At 40.1% G+C, this 24,929-nt stretch overlaps 1 protein-coding gene across 2 annotated transcripts in view; it reads left to right on the top strand.

Moving 5' to 3' along the window:
• The window catches only part of FBN1 (fibrillin 1), a 440,189-nt gene that overhangs the window by 296,204 nt on the left and 119,056 nt on the right, over window positions 1-24,929 (top strand). For both annotated transcript variants that reach the window (XM_069766028.1, XM_069766029.1), the window contains 9 exons: window positions 867-992; window positions 3,289-3,513; window positions 5,309-5,434; window positions 5,514-5,642; window positions 7,107-7,232; window positions 9,737-9,862; window positions 10,461-10,583; window positions 17,966-18,091; window positions 21,321-21,446. In XM_069766028.1, the coding sequence (XP_069622129.1) occupies window positions 867-992; window positions 3,289-3,513; window positions 5,309-5,434; window positions 5,514-5,642; window positions 7,107-7,232; window positions 9,737-9,862; window positions 10,461-10,583; window positions 17,966-18,091; window positions 21,321-21,446 (1,233 nt within the window). The remainder of the gene's footprint in view (window positions 1-866; window positions 993-3,288; window positions 3,514-5,308; window positions 5,435-5,513; window positions 5,643-7,106; window positions 7,233-9,736; window positions 9,863-10,460; window positions 10,584-17,965; window positions 18,092-21,320; window positions 21,447-24,929) is intronic.

Below are 24,929 nucleotides of genomic sequence, written 5' to 3'. Positions count from 1 at the left end.
GGCTGTTTTTCTGCAAAGGGGCCAGGACGACTGATCCGGGTACATGAAAGAATGAATGGGGCCATGTATCGTGAGATTTTGAGTGCAAACCTCCTTCCATCAGCAAGGGCATTGAAGATGAAACGTGGCTGGGTCTTTCAACATGACAATGATCCAAAGCACACCGCCAGGGCAACGAAGGAGTGGCTTCGTAAGAAGCATTTCAAGGTCCTGGAGTGGCCTAGCCAGTCTCCAGATCTCAACCCTATAGAAAACCTTTGGAGGGAGTTGAAAGTCCATGTTGCCAAGCGAAAAGCCAAAAACATCACTGCTCTAGAGGAGATCTGCATGGAGGAATGGGCCAACATACCAACAACAGTGTGTGGCAACCTTGTGAAGACTTACAGAAAACGTTTGACCTCTGTCATTGCCAACAAAGGATATATTACAAAGTATTGAGATGAAATTTTGTTTCTGACCAAATACTTATTTTCCACCATAATATGCAAATAAAATGTTAAAAAAACAGACAATGTGATTTTCTGGATTTTTTTTTATCAGTTTGTCTCCCATAGTTGAGGTCTACCTATGATGTAAATTACAGACGCCTCTCATCTTTTTAAGTGGTGGAACTTGCACTATTGCTGACTGACTAAATACTTTTTTGCCCCACTGTATATACTCAGTATGAATCTATGATTGTATTGCTGTATGTTAAATGTTTTTGTATCCCTTTAATTTCGAATGTTCCTCTCAACCTCCCAAGCTCACGATATAAGAGCATTGTGCAGCTGGGAATGCTCCACACCCTTCTTTTAAGCATTGTATGATAAATGGTGTGTTTTGTGTCCCCCTCCTAATGCAACATTCGTTTGTTTTGGTTGCAGATGTTAATGAATGTGAGGTATTTCCCGGCATTTGCACCAATGCCAATTGCAGAAACACAATCGGGTCCTTTGTCTGTGAATGCCCCCCTGGAATGAAGGTTGATGCTTCTGGACGCACATGCATTGGTATAATATCTCAGACTTTTGCGAAATCTCATCCACATAGAAATATTTATTGTAGCTTTTTCCAAATATTCCCCAAAGAATTTTGCATAACAATGATATAACCAAAAATGTTTTATTACTGCTTTTTGTATGAAAGATTTGTGTTGTCACAATCCAGTTTGCAATTCCAATCACTCATAGGTGAATTTGCAGATTGTTAAAACTTACAAAGCTGCAGTACACTGGTTTCTAGTTGCTCTGCAGGTCCGATTTAAATTGATTAAATGTGTATACACACAAAGCTAAAATAGTTTTGGTTCAAAAGCAATAGAAGGATTTTGTTCACAAGCCACTATTTTGTAAATTAACACTGGGTTTGGTGTTTGATATGTAAGCTATGAGCTATTAGTGCTGTATTAACCATGTGATAATGCCTTCATAAATAAAAAATTCTATATGCTCCAGAACATTTCTTAATTCCTGGCACTTTTTGACATTAGTACATCTCCGTTCTTGATAGACTCTTATGTGCGGGGAGTCTGGAAATATTTCTGGGTTGGAGGCAGCTCTAGATAGGTATAGCTTGAATGTGCTGTTTGAAGGACAGGCCAGAATCAAGGGTTACACCGAGGCAGTGGACTTCTGATACAAGGCAAAGCGTGACGTCATTTATTGTGATAGATAGATCAGGTAGGGGAGTTGAGTGGCATTGAGGAAAGATGATGAATTTGGTTTTGTCCACATTAAGCTTTAAGAAGCATGATGAGAATACCGAGGATTTGGCTGATAGACACTCTCAGATTCTAGATAGCAGAGAGGCGGCATCTGGGCCAGATATGTAGATCTGAGTGTCCGTGTATAGGTGGTACTAGAATCTATAAGCCATGGAACTCTATGACCTGTCCCAGGCCGGAGGTATAGATGGAGAAGACTTGTACACCCTTCTAGTACACCTCCCTCGTGTAAGCTGAGGTCTAACGTGCATTGAGGTCTGTACTTGCCTACCCCCAAGCTGATCCAATCTTTCATTGGAATGCATCCTATTCCTTTTATTTTGAGGTTTTCTGCATTTGCACTTTCATTGTTTGACTTTGTGCAAATTGTTTTGAGACATCTATTTATGGGAGATTGTTCCTTGTTCCACACTCCTATTTTTATATAGTTTTTTAATTATTGTTGTAATTGAACTAATAAAGATTATAATAGTGATATGGGTGTTCTGCTTCCAATGTTTATCGGATTTCTATAGATGGTGAAGAGTAGAGGTCTCAGGACAGAGCTTTGAGGGACTTTGACAGAGCGAGAGCAGGATGAGGACGTAGTGTGGAAATGGAAGACGCTAAATGTGCAGTTAGTAAATTATGAGGAGATCCAGGAGAGGGCAAGGTCTTTGATGCCAAGGGAAGAAATAATCTATAGTAGAAGGTCTAGAAGGTGGCGTATAGAGAATTGTCTGTTAGCTTTGGCAATAAATAAGTTGTTAGTAACTTTGGACAGGGCAGTCTTCATGGAGTGGTTGGGAGAGAAGCCAGATTCTAGGTTGTCAAAGAGTGAGTTGGATAAGAGGTGAGATAAAAGTTCAATTTGGACATGCTGTTTGAGGAGTTTGGAATTGAAAGAGAGTAGTGATATGGGGTGGTAGCTGGATGTAGATGTTGGGTTGAAGGATGACTCCAGGATAGGTGTGACTGTTGCATGTTTAAAAGCAGAAGAGAAGGTACCAGAACTTAATGATAGGTTGAAGAGATAGGTTAAGACTGGGATAAGCATGGTGGTGAGGTTGAATAGGAGGTGGATTGGGGCTGGGTCAAGTTCACAAGTGATAAGATGTGACTTAGAGAGAAATTGGAAACAAATGCAAAGGAATCCTTAAAGATTCACAATATTTTTTAAAAAAAAGTTAATATTTTTTTATCCTATTTATTGCTAGCAGATTGGTGGTGAGTTTAGTCCCGAGACCTCCACCGATTGCTTAAAAAACCTTGAGAAGTGCGCTACTCACAAGGTAGGAGCTCCTAATACCTATATGAGCACACGCATGGTTTAAATTTTCTGTGAATTTTGGACAGTCAAATTTAAAAAAATGAAAAGAAAAAAAAAATATATATATACTGTCTATATATATAAAAATTGACTTCCATAATTTAGATTTCCATACAATAAAATATTTTAGGGCAATTATAGGTTCTGTAAGAAAAAATATGTCCTTTTTAATGTTAACTCCTAATTTTATTTAGCTACAGCATAAAATGACATCAAAGAAAGTAGAGCAAAGAATTTAATGGAGGGTTATTAGCATTTCGTCCTTTTCCTTTAGACGTTCGTGTGGAGACCTGCTATTTGAAGCATGAGGAGGAGGAGTGTTCTGCTCCAATTTCTGGTCGCCATAGGATGGATGCTTGCTGTTGTTCTGTTGGAGCAGCTTGGGGACCTGACTGTGAAGAATGTCCACATCAGGGAACCCCGGAGTTTGAGATAATTTGCCCCAGAGGTCCTGGCTTTTCATCAAGAGAAATTACACCAGGAAAAACATTCTCTAAAGGTAAGAGAAAAATTAAGTAACTGATTTGTTTTCACATCATATCTACAATTTGATATCTTTGTACTTTACAAACCATCACAACTTTGCAATGACAGGAGGAAGCAGCAGATGAATCTTGTACTGGTGGTTCAGGAATGACACTAAATTTAGAAACCTTCAACAACTTTGTTTTTTGGGGGATTCTTTAACGTCTTGTAGTATTTGACCCCTATATTCAGGTGTTTTAAAGTCTCTGTATATGATCTAAATGTTTAGGCAGTTCCTCATCAAACACTTACAATTTATCTTTGTAAACTGTGTCTGAGACCATAGGTTCAAAAAGGGGTATCCTTGGACAATCTTAGTGCTAGGCACTCCATCTAGCAGGTCCCAGCGGAACCATGACCTTCAACCTTTTATACTAGTGCAGCGATATGGATATACAACTGGGCCTCCTGGGTTGCATCCTTTGAGTAGTTTCTGACTGATGGAGTGAACCTAAAGCAAAAGTAGTGATATTAGCTGTGTCAGTGACTAGAGGGGCAGAACCAGGTATAGAACCAGGAGACAAAACTGTTGTCAAATGAACAGTCAGGGTTGAATGCCAGAAGGCCAGTCAAAAGCAAATGCAGAGAAGCTGTGGTCAAAGTCAGGAGCAGCAGATAAACAGCACCAGAGATGAATGGGAAAACCCCAAAATAACTGCTAACTTCGAGCAGACTGGGAGTTTAAATAAAGTGCGAAGCTGCACAATACGTCACATCAGATGTCTCATTTCACCTGCTGAGCAGCGGGACAGCAGCCACATACACACACTATCTAGCTCAGGGTTCCCCAACCTGTAGCTCGGGAGCCACATGTGGCTCGCGGCCCCATGAATTGTGGCTCGCGACTGTCTGCCAGCTTGATGCATTAGGTCCAGGTCTAGCAAACAGGTATAAAGAGCACATCTCAAAATGGTGAATTTTGTGAGTAGCCCTGCACAGAATTGCAGATCTGGATGCACATTTACTGGTCTTAGGGGTTTAGAGATGTTTTAAGTATGGTACGCTGGAGGTTTGTACTACCTGTTAGAAGAGGTGCTCAAAGCTGGATATGACAGTGTGTTGGGAGAATACTGAATGGGGGTATTGTGGGAACCGCTGGATCTCAGTGTACTGCTCTGGAGTGATTTCTGTGGAAAAGCTTTGGTTATCATTATACCTGTAATGGGGGCTTTGGTTGATACTACTTTGAAGGAGGTGGGAGCTGGATGTGGCTCGCGACCCTCTCTGTGCTGATTGTGGCTCGTGACCCTCTCTCTAAGCTGAATGTGGCTCTTAAGGTCAGAAAGGTTGGGGACCACTGCTCTAGCTGGACAGCACCACAACAAGGTGCAGCCAAAAGAGTAATTTTAACTGAATAGATGGCAGTGCTGCCTTATCCAGCATTGCGAGCAGATTAAATGTGATGACCTTGATGACAGACATAGGCATTGCTGGATTGGGTCCAGGAAGAGATAAAACAGTAAGTTAACTCAAGTGAAAGCCTGCATCTACTGTAGCTCACAAGTCCATAAGTGCTAAGCCATAGAGCTTCACTTTCAGTATCTGTTTTCCCTAGACAGGTGATAGAAATTAGTAAACTTTTGCAAAACATCTGCCAATCAAAGGAATTCCTTAGACGTATTTAACTTTTTTGCATTCCTTAACAATTATTAAAATTAATCTTCAGGACAGCTAAAGGCAGTATAGATCTAGCTAACAGCACATTTATCATTGTAAAGCAATCCAAACAGTTCTGGTAACAAAGTATTCATATCTTCCTTGCCTTATAGACATCAATGAATGTAAAATGATTCCAAGTCTTTGCAAGTATGGTAAATGCAGAAACACTATCGGTAGCTTCAAGTGCCGGTGTGACAATGGTTTTGCCTTGGATGCTGAGGAAAGAAATTGCACAGGTAAGTGTTCATATCTACAATATGAATCTTCAATGTTATGGAAGAGATATAAATGAACTAACTACTCTTATCGTTTTAGACATTGATGAATGCAGAATATCTCCCGATGTTTGTGGACCAGGAATTTGCATTAACACTCCAGGAGACTTTGAGTGTGACTGCTTTGAAGGTTATGAAAGTGGATTCATGATGATGAAGAACTGTATGGGTGAGTGATGCTCATTTGCAAAGTGATATTCGGCCTATGAAAATTGCTATTTCTATTTTTATAAATTTGTGTTAAGTAAATTTTGAATCCCTTTTGAAGATCTCTTCATCAACAACTTCATTGTTAACAAGTGGGTTATACAATCTATTAGCTGGAAGGATCAGGATCATGTAGGGCAGTCACCAAAGATCGTTGACATTGGTGGAACATTTCTTCCCAGTCAAGTCTTTAGCATGTTGATATTGGTCAAGACGACATTCAGCTATTGCAACAGTTTCCTTTTTACGCATTTAAGGTACCTTCACACATAACGATTTTGTTAACGATATTGTTGCTTTTTGTGACGTAGCAACGATATCGTTAATGAAATCGTTATGCGTGACAGCGACCAACGATCAGGCCCCTGCTGGGAGATCGTTGGTCGCTGGGAATGATCAGGACCTTTTTTTTGGTAGCTGATCACCCGCTGTCATCGCTGGATCAGCGTGTGTGATGCCGATCCAGCGATGTGTTCACTGGTAACCAGGGTAAATATCGGGTTACTAAGCGCAGGGCCGCGCTTAGTAACCCGATGTTTACCCTGGTTTCCATTGTAAAAGTTAAAAAAACAAACATTACATACTCACATTCCGGTGTCTGTCACGTCCCCCGGCGTCAGCTTCCCGCACTGACTGTGTCAGCACCGGCCCTCCGTAAAGCAGAGCACAGCAGTGACGTCACCGCTGTGCTCTGCTTTACGGCCGGCCGGCGCTGACGGTGCAGGGAAGCTGATGCCGGGGGACGTGACAGACACCAGAATGTAAGTATGTACTGTTTGTTTTTTTTAACTTTTACAATGGTAACCAGGGTAAATATTGGGTTACTAAGCGCGGCCCTGCGCTTAGTAACCCGATGTTTACCCTGGTTACCCGGGGACTTCGGCATCGTTGGTCACTGGAGAGCTGTCTGTGTGACAGCTCTCCTGCGACCGCACAACGACTTAAACAGCGATGCTGCAGCGATCGGCATCGTTGTCTATATCGCTGCAGCGTCGCTAAATGTGATGGTACCTTTAGACTTTACTTTAATCAAAACAGTCTTATGCTTCTGACATGTTTTCTTTAGCTTTGAGTACCCTTTGAGAAAAGCTGATTAAAATTAGCTCTCTCTTGGAAAGGAAGAACAATTTCACTTTGTAGCAGCTTATTAAAGTAGATATTGGTAAGTCTACAGTATGTCCAACCTTGTTATAAGCCATGGTTAGGCTTATTAGCCAAGCCAGATCATACAGCTCCTGACCCATCTACAGACACCTATTCCAGGGTATGTGCCCCAGATCCCTACTCCCAAAGCTGAGAAAAGCACATTACAAATATTTGTTGAAATAAAAAGTCCTTTTACAGTCATTTATAATTTAGATATTTTATATTCTTTCTCAAAACTGTGTTTCAATGTAACTATAAGGCCTTTTTTTCCATGTTCCAGATATTGATGAATGTGAAAGGAACCCACTTTTGTGTCGTGGTGGCATCTGTCTAAATACAGAGGGAAGTTTTAAATGTGAATGCCCTCCTGGACATGAAGTGGCACCTGATAATTCCGCTTGCCTAGGTATGTTGGGTACAATGTGCTACATTGAGAACTGCAGTCCTTAGCAAAAATATCCATTCTTTATGTATATAAACAGCCCCAGATCATATTTCCATAAGCGATGCAACATTAGTAGAGCATCAAATACTATCATATACATTCATATACATTTTCCATTTGGGTGCATTTTTTGTTCTTCTCAGTAAGTTGGTTAATTTAGCTCAATGGCAAAAAATATGATGGTTATACATATACTGTATGTTTTGTGTATGAACAGATGTCTGCCGTATTAAAATATATTTTTTATACTACTTTGTACATGTTAACAGTTGGGTACATAGATAATTATATTTGCTCTATTTTCCCTTGTGTTCAGTTTGGTGGAGATACAGCATCAATCTGAATACATCCATATTCCGCTTTCACACTGTAACACAGGCTGACAAAATTTCCAGGTCCCCTGAATGTGGATAACTACCGAGTTCCTTGGGACCCTGAACTCATTATGTAGCATAATAAGAAGTCCCGGCATTGGGGCCACATCACTGGAGCTACAATGTGCCTATGAAAGTCGCCACTAGCCACTGTCTACTAGTTATTATATTCTCCAGGGGTAACGGCAAACTTCTGCTTGTCTCTCGAGAATAGTGACATACTGACACTTATGGTCTTTGGCAAAAAACTGAGATTTTAGTAGGTTTTGTATTACGGTATATATATACCTTGGTGTCCCAAAACAATCCTATACATTCAGTGCTTGTTGCTGGAAAAGTTAAATAAATAAAAAAGTATCCCATGTTTCTTATAACCGGATATCTTTTCACTCCTAGTAAATCAGGGTACTAAAAAATATATTATTTATACTCACCTCCTTGAGCCATTTTCCAGCACTGAGAACTGTATCTACCCCCAATGAAACAAAGTGATTATTTCAATCATAATTAACCCCACCAGCTCTTCACTTCTGTAGATTGATGCTGGAAAATAGAGACCTAGAGCTGCAAACTACTGATGATCGACCATATGTATCTGTGTGCTGCCTAGCAAGACCACTACATGGAAATACTAGTGAGCTGAAAGGACTCTAGAAATAAATATACATATTCAGGGCCGGCGTCAGCACCCGGCGTACCCGGGCAAGTGCCGGGGCCCTGGCGAGACGGGGGGGCCCATTTATGGTAGTAACGTACAAGTACTGAGTCTGTACACACTCATGCGCAGCGCTCCTAGGGGCCCCGCAGCCAGAATACATCCCTGCTGTGTGTGACTCTTACATGGCGGAGCACATCCATCATCCCCGCCGCACCGGCATCCCGGCAGCAGGCGGCACAGAGCTCTCTGAGGGTTTCGCAGGCGCTGCACAGCTGCAATACTCACCTCCGCCGTCACCATGGATACGAAGAGTCACTTCCGGGCCGGCGGTCATCTGTCCTGTGTCACTTCCGGTCAGTGAGAGTGTCTAGAGCTCAGAGAAGAATTCCACTTTCATCGTCCAGGATAAGTCCAGCGGCAGCGCCAAGCAGATGAGCTACAGTCAGGTGCGGACGGTGCATGCACCCTGTGTCCACAACGGGGGCAGCAGCGCCGCGTGAAGCAGTGAGTGAGTCTTCGGTCCCAACACATTGCAGGGGCAGGAGGGATGCAGCCTGCTATCTATGGTATTGGTATGTTAGCAATGCTGGGAGTGGGACTTGTAGTTATAGTCATAGACTACTCACTACTGTATATATATGGCTGGCTGTGTTATATACAACGTCACGGGGCTGTGCTATACTACGTGCGCTGTGCTGTATACTACATGGGCTGTGTTATATACTACTGGGCTGTGCTGTATACTGCATGGGGCCATGGGCTGTGTTATATACTACGTGGCTGTGCTATATACTGCGCGTGCTGTGTTATATAGTGTGCGTGCTGTGTTATATAGTGCGCGTGCTGTGCTATATAGTGTGCTGTGTTAAAGGGGGGGCCCACTGAGACTCTTTCGCCCGGGGCCCTCAAAAACCTGGAGCCGACCCTGTACATATTGCTAAGAACCACTGTCCTAGATAAGTGGTTTATCACCTGATTCACACATGGCTTTTTCCATGTATAGTGAGAGAGAGAAAGTACTAAATTCCCATGAAGTGCTATACATATTTGTATAACATGATGAAGATATATTGTTCTTGGCAAGGCTTGTCCCAATAGTCATAGAGCCCTTGGCTGTGTTATAAATTGTCTGTAGTATAGATGTTATTTAGGATAAGGACATGTAAGTGAGCTCAGCCTGAATTCTGCAGTGTTGCCCCATAACCTTTGCATTACAGTGATTTATGCATTTTAAGGACATTTATAACTGTCTTATAATAAAATAAAATCCTCACTCTAGATTTACCAATCAGGAAAAACAATTATGGTAATTAATATTATGTATTTCAAATCACATCATTATTAACGTCTGGCATTTATGATGCTGGGTCTGTGATGGTAAAAATGAAATATCCACCTTCTTTCTTATAGCAACATTTCCCTCTTTTCTCTAGATATCAATGAGTGTGGGCTCAGCACTGATCTGTGCAGAAATGGTCGCTGTATTAATCTGATCGGGAGATACCAGTGTGCTTGTGATCCAGGATACCAACCTTCCCCTGATAAACTCTCCTGTGTTGGTAAGTGTCATTTGTTTTGTCAATTCTATCTCAATTATATTGTAGTGATATGTCTGAAATTTTAGTTATATTTTACTGTATTGGCACTTGGAAGTAGCCAAATAACCAAATCTCCACATTATGTCTCATGCACATAGTTATAATATGGAGCTGAGTTGAAGACCCCCCTCACATGTAAAGCGCCATGGAATAAATGGCGCTATAACAATAAATAATAATAATAATAAAGAGAACAATCATACACCACCCATTGTCTCCTATGAGACCTACTTCACCTCTGAATATAGCAGGGATGTCTTCTATCAGACTATAATGTAAAGAAAAATCAAACAATGCTTTATTATAGTAATTATTCCTATAGAGGCACTTCTTCTAGAAGAGACTGACCCTTTTTATGGTGCCATACAGAGCACCATACATTGGTACTTATTGTAGAGCCACAAAGATTCTGTGTCCACCGTATGTATAAGGCCCAACTGTGACAATTTTTTTACTTTTAGTATGGCACCTCTTCTTTATTCTCCAAATGTCTACCACAACATCAGTCCTTTATGTTAGTATGAGCATTCTCATACTGTAATTCTCAATTGTTTTTCAGATATTGATGAATGCGAACATTACAATGGTGGATGCGACTCAAACTGTACCAACTCCGAAGGAAGTTATGAATGTAGTTGCTTAGAAGGATATGCTTTAATGCCAGATCATAGAACCTGTACCGGTAAGTCTATTTATTGTGTGGTATGCCTTGGTGTACAACCATAAGTATGATTATTCACAAATGTTTGGTCTAGGTGTCGTCTGTGGAAAAGGCTGGCAAAAAAGCTGACAGTACTTGGACCAACGTTATTGATTTGAGCTGTGAAGATGACCATTTTTTCACAGGACCCAAATGTCATAATGGAAAAATTGCAGCATGAACTAATCTTTGTATTTGGATACGACCTGTCTATACAAGTCCATGGGTGCGCAAAATAAATTGGATAAACCTTAGAGAATCCAATTTTATGAATAAATTTCAGTTATTAGCATAGAAAATTGTTTTTGGTCTAGTATATTTTATGGATCACAATCCAGACGAAAAATTGACCATTGGAATCCAGATTAAAAATGGGAATATTTTTATACACTTATCTTAACTTAGCTTTAGAGTGACGATGACATTGAATTCACCTTTTTTAGCTAACATGCCAGCAACTAGCGTGTTGGTATTAACCATATAAGTTAAAGAAGCTTAGGGAAATTTATGAAAAAAAAATCAAAATACAGCTATAATTGTAGACGTACATATTTGTCAGCTTAAGTTTTCTTTTATATCCATAATATGTGCCATACAAGCTTGTTAGAAGACAGACCACTAAGATCTTATATATGTACCGTGTAAAGCTGGCCATGCACCATAGATGGCTGTTGGCAGAAAGATGCTACAGCCGACAGCCATCTCTGCCAGCGCTCCCATACACATGATTGTTTGATTGGCCGAGCACTCATGTGTTCTCTATGAGAAAGCCACCGACTGACATGTTGTCCGCCGGCTTATTTCTATAAGAATAATGTGATTGGCAATCTGAAATTGGACTGCCGATCGCATTACATGAACAATATCATTCCCGACTATCAGTCAGCCAGCGCCACTTCAGACCAAAGAATGATCCTGTCGCTATTGGTGGCTCAACCAACACTCTAATATGTATGGGGGCCTTAAAGAATAGATAAGGAGGTTTGGATACTGATGGCTCACTTTGCTGTTTCCAAATCTGAAGTAACACAAAAATGAGTGGGGAAATCTCTAGTCCTCTCCTCCCTTCAACTCTTCATTCTTTTGTAAAAAGAACATTCTCTAAATGAAAAGGAGATCTCAGTGGTTGGACCCCTGCCAATAAAATATTTGCTTAATATATTGCTTAAGCTGTAGATAGGTGAGGTGTAAAAGACTTCAATAAGCAATTAAATGGTTATTCGCTCATGAAAACAACAGATCCAGTGAGCATAAGAATGATTATGAGTTTATCATTGGGAAATATATGAAAAGGATTGTCCTAATGAGTCCACTGCAATCAAGTGATTTTCCTCTTATGTTAGACATTACAATATTAATGATAATTAATAATTATAATAATTAATAATTAATAATTACAATAATCAGATAATATAATTACACTAGCTGAAGAGCCTGACGTTGCCTGGACATAGTAAATATCTGTGGTTAGTTATAGCACCTCACTTCTCTTATTTCAACCTCACATCTGTCATTTTTCGATCACTCCACTATTTTCCCTCACTCCTCTCAATTTGAACTCACACCTCTCATTTTCCCCTCAGTATACATGTTTGTCATCTCCCTTATATATAGTATACACCTGTATGTCATCTCCTGTATATAGTATATACCTGTATGTCATCTCCCCTGTAAATAGTATATACCTGCTGTATGTCATCTCCTCCTGTATATTGTATATACCTATGTGTCATCTCCTCCTGTATATAGTATATACCTGTATGTCATCTCTTCTGTATATACTATATACCTGTATGTCATCTCCTCCTATATATACAGTCATGGCCAAAAGTATTGACACCCCTGCAATTCTGTCAGATAATACTCATTTTCTTCCTGAAAATGATTGCAAACACAAATTATTTGGTATTATTATCTTCATTTAATTTGTCTTAAATGAAAAAACACAAAAGAGAATGAAGCAAAAAGCAAAACATTGATCATTTCACACAAAACTCCAAAAATGGGCCAGACAAAAGTATTGGCACCCTCAGCCTAATATTTGGTTGCACAACCTTTAGCCAAAATAACTGCGACCAACCGCTTCCGGTGACCATCAATGAGTTTCTTGCAATGCTCTGCTGGAATTTTAGACCATTCTTCTTTGGCAAACTGCTCCAGGTCCCTGATATTTGAAGGGTGCTTTCTCCAAACTGCCATTTTTAGATCTCTCCACAGGTGTTCTATGGGATTCAGGTCTGGACTCATTGCAGGCCACCTTAGAAGTCTCCAGTGCTTTCTCTCAAACCATCTTCTAGTGCTTTTTGAAGTGTGCTTTGGGTCATTGTCCTGCTGGAAGACCCATGACCTCTGAGGGAGACCCAGCTTTCTCACACTGGGCCCTACATTATGCTGCAAAATTTGTTGGTAGTCTTCAGACTTCATAATGCCATGCACACGGTCAAGCAGTCCAGTGCCAGAGGCAGAAAAGCAACCCCAAAACATCAGGGAACCTCCGCCATGTTTGACTGTAGGGACCGTGTTCTTTTCTTTGAATGCTTCTTTTTTTTCTCCTGTAAACTCTATGTTGATGCCTTTGCCCAAAAAGCTCTACTTTTGTATCATCTGACCAGAGAACATTCTTCCAAAACATTTTAGGCTTTTTTAGATAAGTCTTGGCAAACTCCAGCCTGGCTTTTTTATGTCTCGGGGTAAGAAGTGGGGTCTTCCTGGGTCTCCTACCATACAGTCCCTTTTCATTCAGATGCCGACAGATAATACGTGTTGACACTGTTGTACCCTCGGACTGCAGGGCAGCTTGAACTTGTTTGGATGTTAGTCGAGGTTCTTTATCCAACATCCGCACAATCTTGCGTTGAAATCTCTTGTCAATTTTTCTTTTCCATCCACATCTAGGGAGGTTAACCACAGTGCCATGGGCTTTAAACTTCTTGATGACACTGCGCACGGTAGACACAGGAACATTCAGGTCTTTGGAGATGGACTTGTAGCCTTGAGATTGCTCATGCTTCCTCACAATTTGGTTTCTCAAGTCTTCAGACAGTTCTTTGGTCTTCTTTCTTTTCTCCATGCTCAAAGTGGTACACACAAGGACACAGGACAGCGGTTGAGTCAACTTTAATCCATGTCAACTGGCTGCAAGTGTGATTTAGTTATTGCCAACACCTGTTAGGTGCCACAGGTAAGTTACAGGTGCTGTTAATTACACAAATTAGAGAAGCATCACATGATTTTTCGAACGGTGCCAATACTTTTGTCCACCCCCTTTTTTATGTTTGGTGTGGAATTATATCCAATTTGGCTTTAGGACAATTCTTTTCGTGTTTTTTCATTTAAGACAAATTAAATGAAGAAAATAATACCAAGTAATTTGTGTTTGCAATCATTTTCAGGAAGAAAATGAGTATTATCTGACAGAATTGCAGGGGTATCAATACTTTTGGCCATGATTGTAGTATATACCTGTATGTCATCTCCTTTATATAGTATATACCTGTATGTCATCTCCCCTGTATATAGTATATACCTGCTGTATGTCATCTCCTCCTCTATATACCTATGTGTCATCTCCTCTTTTATATAGTATATACCTGTATGTCATCTCCTCCTGTATATAGTATATACGTGTGTCATCTCCTCCTGTATATAGTATATACCTGTAAGTCATCTCCTCCTGTATATAGTATATACCTGTGTGTCATCTGCTCCTGTATATAGTATATACCTGTGTGTCATCTCCCGTGTACATAGTATATAGTTGTGTGTCATCTCCCCTGTATATAGTATGTACCTGTATGTCATCTCCCCTGTATATAGTGTATACCAGTGTGTCATCTCCTCCTGTATATAGTATATATGTGTGTCATCTCCCCTGTATATAGTATATACCTGTGTGTCATCTCCTCCTGTATATAGTATATACCTGTGTGTCATCTCCTCCTTTATATAGTATATATCTGTGTGTCATCTCCTCCTGAATATAGTATGTACCTGTATGTCATCTCCTCCTGTATATAGTATATACCTGTGTGTCATCTCCTCCTGTAATATAGTATATACATGTGTGTCATCTCCTCCTGTATATAGTATACACCTGTGTGTCATCTCCTCCTGTATATAGTATATACCTGTGTGTCATCTCCCTTGTATATAGTATGTACCTGTATGTCATCTCCCCTGTATATAGTATATACCAGTGTGTCGTCTCCTCCTGTATATAGTATATACCTGTGTGTCATCTCCCCTGTATATAGTATATATGTGTGTGTCATCTCCTCCTGTATATAGTATATATCTGTGTGTCATCTCCTCCTGTATATAGTATATATGTGTGTCATCTCCTCCTTTATATAGTATATACCTGTGTGTCATCTCCTCCTGTATATAGTATATACCTGTGTGTCATCTCCTCCTGTATATAGTATATACCTGTGTGTCATCTCCTCCTGTATATAGTATATACCTGTGTGTCATCTCCCCTGTATATAGTATATACCTGTGTGTCATCTCCCCTATATATAGTATATACCTGTGTGTCATCTCCCTTGTATATAGTATGTACCTGTATGTCATCTCACCTGTATATAGTATATACCAGTGTGTCGTCTCCTTCTGTATATAGTATATACCTGTGTGTCATCTCCCCTGTATATAGTATATATGTGTGTGTCATCTCCTCCTGTATATAGTATATACCTGTATGTCATCTCCTCCTGTATATAGTATATACCTGTGTGTCATCTCCCCTGTATATAGTATATATGTGTGTGTCATCTCCTACTGTATATAGTATATACCTGTATGTCATCTCCTCCTGTATATAGTATATACCTGTGTGTCATCTCCTCCTTTATATAGTATATACCTGTATGTCATCTCCTCCTGTATATAGTATGTACCTGTGTGTCATCTCCTCCTGTATATAGTATATACCTGTGTGTCATCTCCTCCTTTATATAGTATATATCTGTGTGTGATCTCCTCCTGTATATAGTATGTACCTGTGTCTCATCTCCTCCTGTATATAGTATATACCTGTGTGTCATCTCTCCTGTATATAGTATATATCTTTGTGTCATCTTCCCTGTATATAGTATATATCTGTATGTCATCTCCTCCTGTATTAGACCGTGTTCACACGTCATTTGGTCAGTATTTTTACCTCAGTATTTGTAAGCTAAATTGGCAGCCTGATAAATCTCCAGCTAACAGGAAGCCCTCCCCGTTGGCAGTATATATTAGCTCACACATACACATAATAGATAGGTCATGTGACTGACAGCTGCCGTATTTCCTATATGGTACATTTGTTGCTCTTGTAGTTTGCCTTCTTATTAATCAGATTTTTATTTTTGAAGGATAATACCAGACTTGTGTGTGTTTTAGGGCGAGTTTCATGTATCAAGTTGTGTGTGTTGAGTTGCATGTGGCTACATGCATGTAGCGACTTTTGTGAGATGAGTTTTGTGTGGCGACATGCATGTAGCAACTTTTTGTGTGTCGAGTTGCATGTGACAGGTTAGTGTAGCAAGTTGTGTGCATCAAGTTTTGTGCATGGCGAGTTTTGCGCCTGGCAAGTTTTATGTGTGGTGCGTTTTGAGTATGTGCAAGTTTTGTGTGAGGCAACTTTTGCATGTGTTGCAACTTTTGTGCATGTGGCAATTTTTCAGCGTGTGCAAGTTTTGTGTGTGGCGAGTTTTCCATGAGGTGAGTTTTGCACGTGTGGCGAGTTTTGCGTGAGCCTAGTTTTGCTTGTGGCGAGTTTTGCGTGTGGCGAGTTTTGAGCGGCGACTTTTGTGTTTCGACTTTTATGTGGCGAGGTTGGTGTATGTGTGGTGAAATGTGTGCTGAGGGTGGTATATGTGTTCAAGCACGTGGTAGTGTGTTGCGCATTTTGTGTGTGTGTTCATATCCCCGTATGTGGTGAGTATCCCATGTCGGGGCCCCACCTTAGCAACTGTACGGTATATACTCTTTGGCGCCATCGCTCTCACTCTTCAAGTCCCCTTTGTTCACATCTGGCAGCTGTCAATTTGCCTCCAACACTTTTCCTTTTACTTTTTCCCCATTATATAGATAGGGGCAAAATTGTTTGGTGAATTGGAACGCGCGGGGTTAAAATTTCGCCTCACAACATAGTCTATGACGCTCTCTGGGTCCAGACGTGTGACTGTGCAAAATTTTGTGGCTGTAGCTGCGACGGTGCAGATGCCAATCCCGGACATACACACGTACATACACACATTCAGCTTTATATATTAGATTGTGAATTGTCCATTAAGCCCAACATAACATCTTTACCACCACTGGAACATGGCAGAAGGTGTCTGAGAATGTTATAAAGATTATAGGAAAGCTTGAGTGACATCTGTATTGGAACTTGTTAAGACAGCCATTTTGATTGTCACTCTAAGTGCATGATCTTTGGAGGAATGTATGTAAAGTGAGAAACATTCATTAAAGCTCATTTTACTTGGAAACTTCTATCTCCAGTTTACATTGTACAAAAGCAGTAATAATGCTCCCCAAAAATAGAGCTGCTGTGTGCTATACACCACGATAAGACAGAAATCCAACATACATTGGCCCAATTCATCAGTTTTTAAAAAGTGAGCAGAGCTTAGAGGGGAGTGAGCATGGTAAAGTGCTGCCAACAAATTAATCATGATTTACAATACAAGAGTGATGCAAATTATGACAGAAACGTACAACCTATTTTTTTACGCTGGCTCACGGCACCTGAAAGATGCACCAAACTCATTAAGAGCCTGGTGCAAAATGCTAGTCTTAATGAATCAGGACCTTTATTATTTTCATTTAAATAAATATCTAAGCTCAAGAAAGAGACTGAATCACAAAACGGTTAATAAGTATGTTACATATTTTTATAATGTTCAGTTTTTAATTAGTGGTTGCGCCATAATTAATTATTCTCAATATTGTCCGTCCAGTACAGGAATCAGATTGAAAGGCCTTTACAGTATTCCAAGTTTCAAATATGCAGCTGGTACAATAGTAGAGAATTCTAAGGTCTACTTTACATAGCGTAGGTTAAATATGGAAAATAACATGTAACATCCCTATAAAGATTGGCTCCGTAATGGAACAAATTTGCCACTGATGCCACCTAAAACCATTGCCTTATTGCAGTCCGTGTTCTGTATATGGAGCGGCAGAATCAGGCTGTAATGCAACAATCTTTTTCTTTTGATGGACCTCATTCATAATGGAGCAAGATGCATAACAAAGTCTAGTAGGAAACTGTAATTCCCTTATCCACTTTACTTACATTAAATCATGAAATGTTGAATATCTGCTTGATTGTAACATGATATTACAGCTTCTTTCATTGTGTTTCTTTATAGACATTGATGAGTGTGAAACAAATCCAAACATCTGCGATGGAGGCCAGTGCACAAACATACCTGGAGAGTACCGCTGCCTCTGCTATGATGGTTACATGGCATCCATTGATATGAAAACTTGTCTCGGTCAGTCACACTTTCATATGTTACATCTCACAGTTCCACTGTTTTCCAGTGAGCAATGCGAAAATGGACGTGTCTATATGTTGTGTGGTCACTGCTTCTTATTGTATACCCATTTATTACCAATACAGGAAGGAAGCTTTGGTTTCTCAGCCTGAATTACATCTGTACCTAGGACCTAGGCTTACATCTGATGGCTGTAGAAATGTCTATTAATTGTTCTACTGTGCTTAAAAGGGTTGTCCCACAAACAAAGTTACATTTAATCAACATTTTAATCAATACATCTTGGAATAATAATAAGTTCCACAATTGGATGAGTTTAAATAAAATGTCCCTGTGCTGAAATAATCTTATAAATGTTCCCCTGCTGTGTACTGTGTAATGGCCGTGTCTGACCGTACAGGAACATGGTCTGATCATACCACAGCTCCTGGGCAGTGGGGAGGGAGGAGATTGAGCATCCGTTCACATGACGACTAGATGTGCACGGCTTTACTTAATGCGAATATATTGAGCGAGGCAAGATATGTCTAGTCGTAATGTGGATGGAAGTATGCAGATTGTATACACACATGCCCGCCCTCTCCCAGCACCGGAGAATCATCACAGCGCGTAGTGTGTGCTCTGTGAGGAATCACAAGTCTGCAGTCACAAACTTGTGTCCTAAAGCCGGACAACCACTTTAAAATGCATGATGAATAAAAATAGAAAATCATAGTAATTCTAACCTTAATCTACACCTTTCTTTTCATCCCTTTATCTTCTGTGCCCCTCCTTTCCATAGTCATGTCCCCCAGTAATAATGCTGAAAATTTTGTCATGGTTTGGCTAAGGTTCATGCCCTGCCCTCTCAGGGTTAATCATATGTGGCCTCCTTTTGGATCTGGGAGTGATATTTATACCCACACTGAATCTGGATTGTCGTCAGTTTAGTTATACTCTCGTTTTGTCTGTGTGCGTGACCCCCTGATGTGCGTTTTGTTTGACTGCTTTCCATGTATTAAGCCTCTTTCACACATCAGTTTCTTGCCATCAGTCACAATCTGTCGAATTTTGAAAAAAAACAGATTGTCGCAGATTGTGAAAAACTGATGCGACAGATCTTTTTTTTTTTTGCCAGATCCGACTAGCTGATTCGGCTAATTGGGTCCTAAAAAAAAATCAAAGCTTGCTCAGTTACAAAAAAAAAAAAAAAATGAATCCGTCGCTGGATTCCATCATTTGACAGATCCGGCGCCATAGGCTTCCATTCTAGCAAACGACGGACAACGACGGTCACTCCCCCTTAGTCACGTGGTTCAGGTCCTGATCGCTTCTTATTGAGTTCTCACTGCTCGGCCCTTGTCTCCCTTACTACGGCGAGCCGCCCTCCCTGCAGCAGGTACTCCCGGGGTTCGTGACAATTTCCCGGGGCTTGTGACAAATTTTCCCTTTAACCAACTGGAAGTATACCGCAGAACTTCTCTATGATCACATGCACATATTTATTGACCAGCATAAGAGGAGAAAAAGCAAACGAACACAGAGAAGGTCGCTTGGTTGGTGGGAAAATTTGCACCGTTATTACTTATTATTAGTTTTGAAGTAACTCCGCCAATTTTGGGCCTTTCAATTACCCAACATTTAGTATTGGAGAAAATAATCTTTGATTGAAAGTCAATGCCTGGTTGTTTTTTTCCTAGAGAAGATAAATTGACATCAATGGTGTCTGTTAGCGGCTTAGTCCTCTCACAATGTAGAACACATGTATAGTGTACATGACCAAGCCAAGTGTATGGAGTGGCCAGGATAGCTGTCAATCATTAAAGGGTTCAGTTGACTGCTATGGGTGCTTTCACACTGCGTTAAGGCACCCATGCATTGGCCCCTTAGGGGCTTACGTCCGAACCCCCCACAAAAAAGGTATTTGGGTGTATGCACCGAAAGGGCCATAGACTATAAAGGTGCCAACAGAGCAAACATTCGCTCTGCCATACATCATTTTTAGGTGTATATGCCTACTGAAGGCGGGCACTCAGATGCAGTCTACTACGTCTGTGATGTCTTTGGCTCTGTCTGCAGAAGGACACAAAGGGGAGAATTTACTAAGACTGATATTTTATGAATTACTCCTAAACAAAGAGCTTGTTGGAGTAAAATGCACCAAATATATTAAGAGGCCTAAATTTCTGTATACTTTTTGGAATGTGGTTGATCACGCTTCTCCTGGCAAGCCCCACCTTCGTTTTGAGAGTCAAGCGTGGCATAAAATAATAAAGAAAAATCACAACATTTTTAACTTTTTTCACGCCAAAAATATGGGGAACAGGCCTTGAATCATTTACTCCATAGCTTCACTTAATTTTTATGGGACAATTGACATATCTGAAGAACTGAGACACGAACCAAGACAAGCACAAATATGTATAGTGATAGTGATGGGGGAGTTCAATTAATGTGACAGTGCCAGGTACAGCATTAAAAAAAGAGAGAAAGAAAGATCCAATAATAAAGAGAAAGAGAGAGAGAAAAAAAGTGAAAGAGAGAAAAAGAGAAAGAGAAGATAAACAGAAAGAATGAGAAGGAAAAAGAAAGAAAAGAAAAAAAGAGTAATAAACATAGAGAAAAAAAGAGATAAAGAGAAAGAAGGAAGCATGTAATAGTACAGTAAAAGAGATGGGTTTCTCCTATTATTGGTAGGGAGATCTGGAAGAGGAAAGAAGTAGAAAACCCTCTCGGTGAACAGAATAGCTTGTGTGATCCACAGTTGTAGTTTCAGACCCAAAGTACCTGTGCCAGAAATTAAAATCAGGATAAATCAAGAGCATAAACAGCCGGGCGTTCTAGAGAAAGACTGCTCACAGTGACTACACATAAGGATATGAGAGCGGAGCCAAGTCCTGGAGTATATGAAGGCAGCTTACTATAACAAACAGAAGGGAATATGTTGAAATTACATATAAATGGGGTATACATATAGTAATATGATGGTTTGGTATAGCTGACAGCCATGATCTAATAATAGTATAGCATTTTAGTTATGTATTTGGATTTTGTTTTAAAACTGGTAGGACAGGAGGGTGGTCAACGGGTTAAGCATTGCTAAAATGATCTCAGAGATCTATGGTTAGCAGACTTGATGAATTCCCTTGGCTGGTCGTCTACTCTGCTTGGAAGCCTGATCTGTGTACACATGTGGACTATGTTGTAATGGTTCTTACTCTACATGACATGTTCCTGTTTCTTTCAGATGTTGATGAGTGTGAACTCCATTTGAACATCTGTCTGAGTGGAAGCTGCGAGAACACCAAAGGCTCATTCATCTGTCATTGTAATCCTGGTTACTCGGGCAAGAAGGGATCCACCGGGTGCACAGGTAACAGGCAGTATACATTCTACGTAGTATAACGTTTCCCGTCATCATGTACCTGTTGTGGCGCAGAATTAGGCTTTCGGCCATGCACTGGAGCAGTCATTCACCGGCCATATTAGTCTATACTTGTCTTATGCTATGATAAGTGTCAAAAAAGAAGACTTTCTTTAGCCCGTGTTTGAACAAGATTTAGCCCATAATGGTGCTCAGTGCATATACAAGGCGAATATCACTTATAACAATATATTAGAACTAATGAAACTCAAAAGTATTTAGACATTAAAACACATAGATCTGCATGGGAGCTGGCTACACAAAATGATAGAACATTTTAAATCAAAGCTATTTTCAATTCAATAGATAATAGAAACCAAATCAATATGAATCTCAGAATGTTAGAGATTTTATTCTACTTCTATGTTATTTTTGCATATGTTTTTACAGTTTGAATTAGCGATAACAGTAATTTGAAAAGAACTTGAAGGCATCATCACATTTTTGGGAATTGCAACATGGAAGTGTTCCAAGTAACTTTCTGAGATCCATCTTGATCTTCTATATCCATTATCTTCAATACTTGGTGACGTCTGACAAATGAGGCCCAAGGGTAAAAAGAACTCAAGCTGAAACTCCTTATTCACAAGGGATGTGCCTAAAAACCTTAAAACGTGGCCTTCTTTTGATCTCATTTTTACTTAATCAATGTGTGTCGCGCTTTATTTTTCTTCTGTCTCATATTTAGATATATTTGAGAAATATATAAAAATTCTCGCAAAGTGTACATTATATATAATGACCATATGGCCATCAGGAGTCACCTAAACATGTACATAATGTCTACAACAGCAGCTTGCTTACCATAGTGAAACCTCCACCAGGGGGAGCTGGTGAGGGAAGAGAGGTTAAACACTAAGCTTAGCAACACAGAGCAAGAGCACAAGTGTCACAGGTAATAAGAGAGTGGTCAGACGAACCGAGTCGGAAGCGATCAGGAACAGAAGTACAAGAAGGAGCAGCCATATACATAGTCAAAATACTAAGCCGAGGGTCAAAGAACCAAACATGAGCGCGGGGTCCAAAAGCGTGAGACGGAAGACGTGGTCGGGGTACAAGCCAGAGAATCAAAAAGCCAGACACTGAACATAGCAGCAGAGACGGATACCAAGAGACGGGGTCAGAGACAAGCCGGGGTCATACACATGAATACAAGTCAAAGGCAGAAGGGTCACCAAGGTACAAGGGTCAGAGGCTCTAAACTGGAAGCTTGAGCTATCACTAACACAGGTCAGCAGGCTGTGATAAACTGAAATAGCCCAGCTAGCCCCAGAACGAGGCCAAGGAGATTAACCCCTGCATGACCAGTCCCAAGAGAGGAAAGAAGAAAATAAACACCGGACTGGACCATGACACTTACATTGCTGAATTGCATTCCTAAATATTTTTATTACTACTAGTGATGAGCGAGCGTATTTGGGTAAGGTGTTATTCAAGCATGCTCGTGTGCTAATCAAGTATTTTCGGCGTGTTCAAAAAAAATGGTCGAGTCGCCGCGGCTGTTCGACAGCTGCAACACATGCAGGGATTGCTTTTTTGTTAGGCAATCCCTGCATGTGTTGCGACTGTAGAACAGCGTACAATCTATTGAGAAAATTACAAGGGTCACAAGTTGGGTGAAGTTGAAATAAGAACAGTAAATATTTTGTGTTTGATTTTTATTAATGTTTGTGCCTATTAGGTGAATTGTAGTTACTGGTACATGCAGCCTACTGGATACATTCCCTTTCCTATGTAAAAGCATAGAAACAGAATTTGAAGGCTGTTTTCCTCATTGTTCCTAGATTATTAAGGGCGACCTTTCATTGTGGCTCTCTTTACAGAAGTTTAGAAGTTTAGATATGAAATGTACTGAAGACATTCTCGGCTTAGTACTAAAACACATACCATACTTTTGTGCATCTGTAGCCACCACTTGTTGCTGACTTCAACACTGATTCAGATCTAGAACATTGCTGATCTTACTCAGAAATAGAAAAAAATCATTTTACAAGATGGGAAACAAGATCACCTTGCGGTGTGCACTTTAAGGGCTTTAGTTAGCACCGAGTAAACAGAGAACAAAAAATGATCCACTCGCTTTGCAATACAGAACACTATCATCAGCAGATGGGAACCAAGATCACCTGGTGGTGTGCACTTTAGGGGCTTTAGTTAGCAGAGGGTAGACAAAGAACAAAAAATTATCCACTTGCTGTGCAATACAGTACACTACCATCATCAGTAGTACACCGTAGGTTTTTCACATATCACTGAAAGTGCACCAGTTATTACACATCATTTTAATTTCTCTATTTTCCTTGTCCTCATATCTTCATTAAAGGAATGTCTAAAAATGTATAACTTTATAAAAACTTCTTGGTGAAAAATTGATTAACTGTGTGACATTTTGCCTTACCTTTGATTTTCAAGTAGAAAAAATGGGGGCAGGCGTGGATCCCTTCACTGGCTCTCTCTGCCCCTGGACCTGCAGAAAGCAGTGCAGGGATAAACAATTGATACACATTGAGCAAATGGCTCTAAATTATAGTGTAAATGGATAACAAATAAGTTACAGAGCAGATTAGACATTATTTTGTAGCAAAATGTGCCAAAAATAGGTGCTGATATATCCCTAAATATGCGCCATTGTCCTTCAGGCTTCATTAGGTGTAGCCTAAATATTTCTGCTCCCTTGTCATTGTAGATTGTTTCTATGTTCACAAATAAACATGTTTTATTTCCCCAATCACTCAGTTTCGGCTTCCACCCACTATCCACAGCACATTCCCAACCCACACACACTTTCTTTCTCCTTGTAAGTAGAATTTAGAGGAGATTTCAGAAAGAAAAACTTTAGCCTCTACCTCTGTAACAGATGGAGGGCTTGTAGTAATGAGAACATGAGATCCCTATGGAAAAATGTAAAACATGACAAAAAGCCCTGTCGTTTTGGCCATTGCTAGTTTATAATGTAATAATTCACCACCAATTACATGCTCCATAAGAGTGCAACAGTATCTGGAATGTAAATCTAGAGAAGCAAGCAAGAATCTACTTGGTTCTTTTCGGTTAAGGAAGCAGCAAAAGCTACAAAACAGCTATTGATAACTAGGTGCAACTAACGCCATAGTTCTAGTAATTAGGAATATGTTGTTATTATGGAGACTGGAGCGTTTATAATGTGTTTTATAATACCCACTGGGCAGCAGGAAATGTTGAATCCCCCTACTGGCCCCTCCGACTCACCAGACAAATGCTTTTAACTCTTTACTTTCTGGCTTTCTCTGCTCAAGTTGCCTAATTACATTACATGAAAGTCAGCTAAAAGGGCAAAATTCTAATAATTCAGACAATCATATTTATTAAAGTTGACCCCAATAGTCAAGGACCAAACTAGGTCTGTTAAAGAAGCATGCTGTCCAACACAACACACTGTCTAACACAACATAA

Source organism: Ranitomeya imitator, chromosome 4 (assembly GCF_032444005.1).
Source record: "Ranitomeya imitator isolate aRanImi1 chromosome 4, aRanImi1.pri, whole genome shotgun sequence".
Taxonomy (NCBI): domain Eukaryota; kingdom Metazoa; phylum Chordata; class Amphibia; order Anura; family Dendrobatidae; genus Ranitomeya; species Ranitomeya imitator.
The sequence above is the reverse complement of the archived record's forward strand: the minus strand, read 5'-3'. Positions and strand labels throughout refer to the sequence as shown.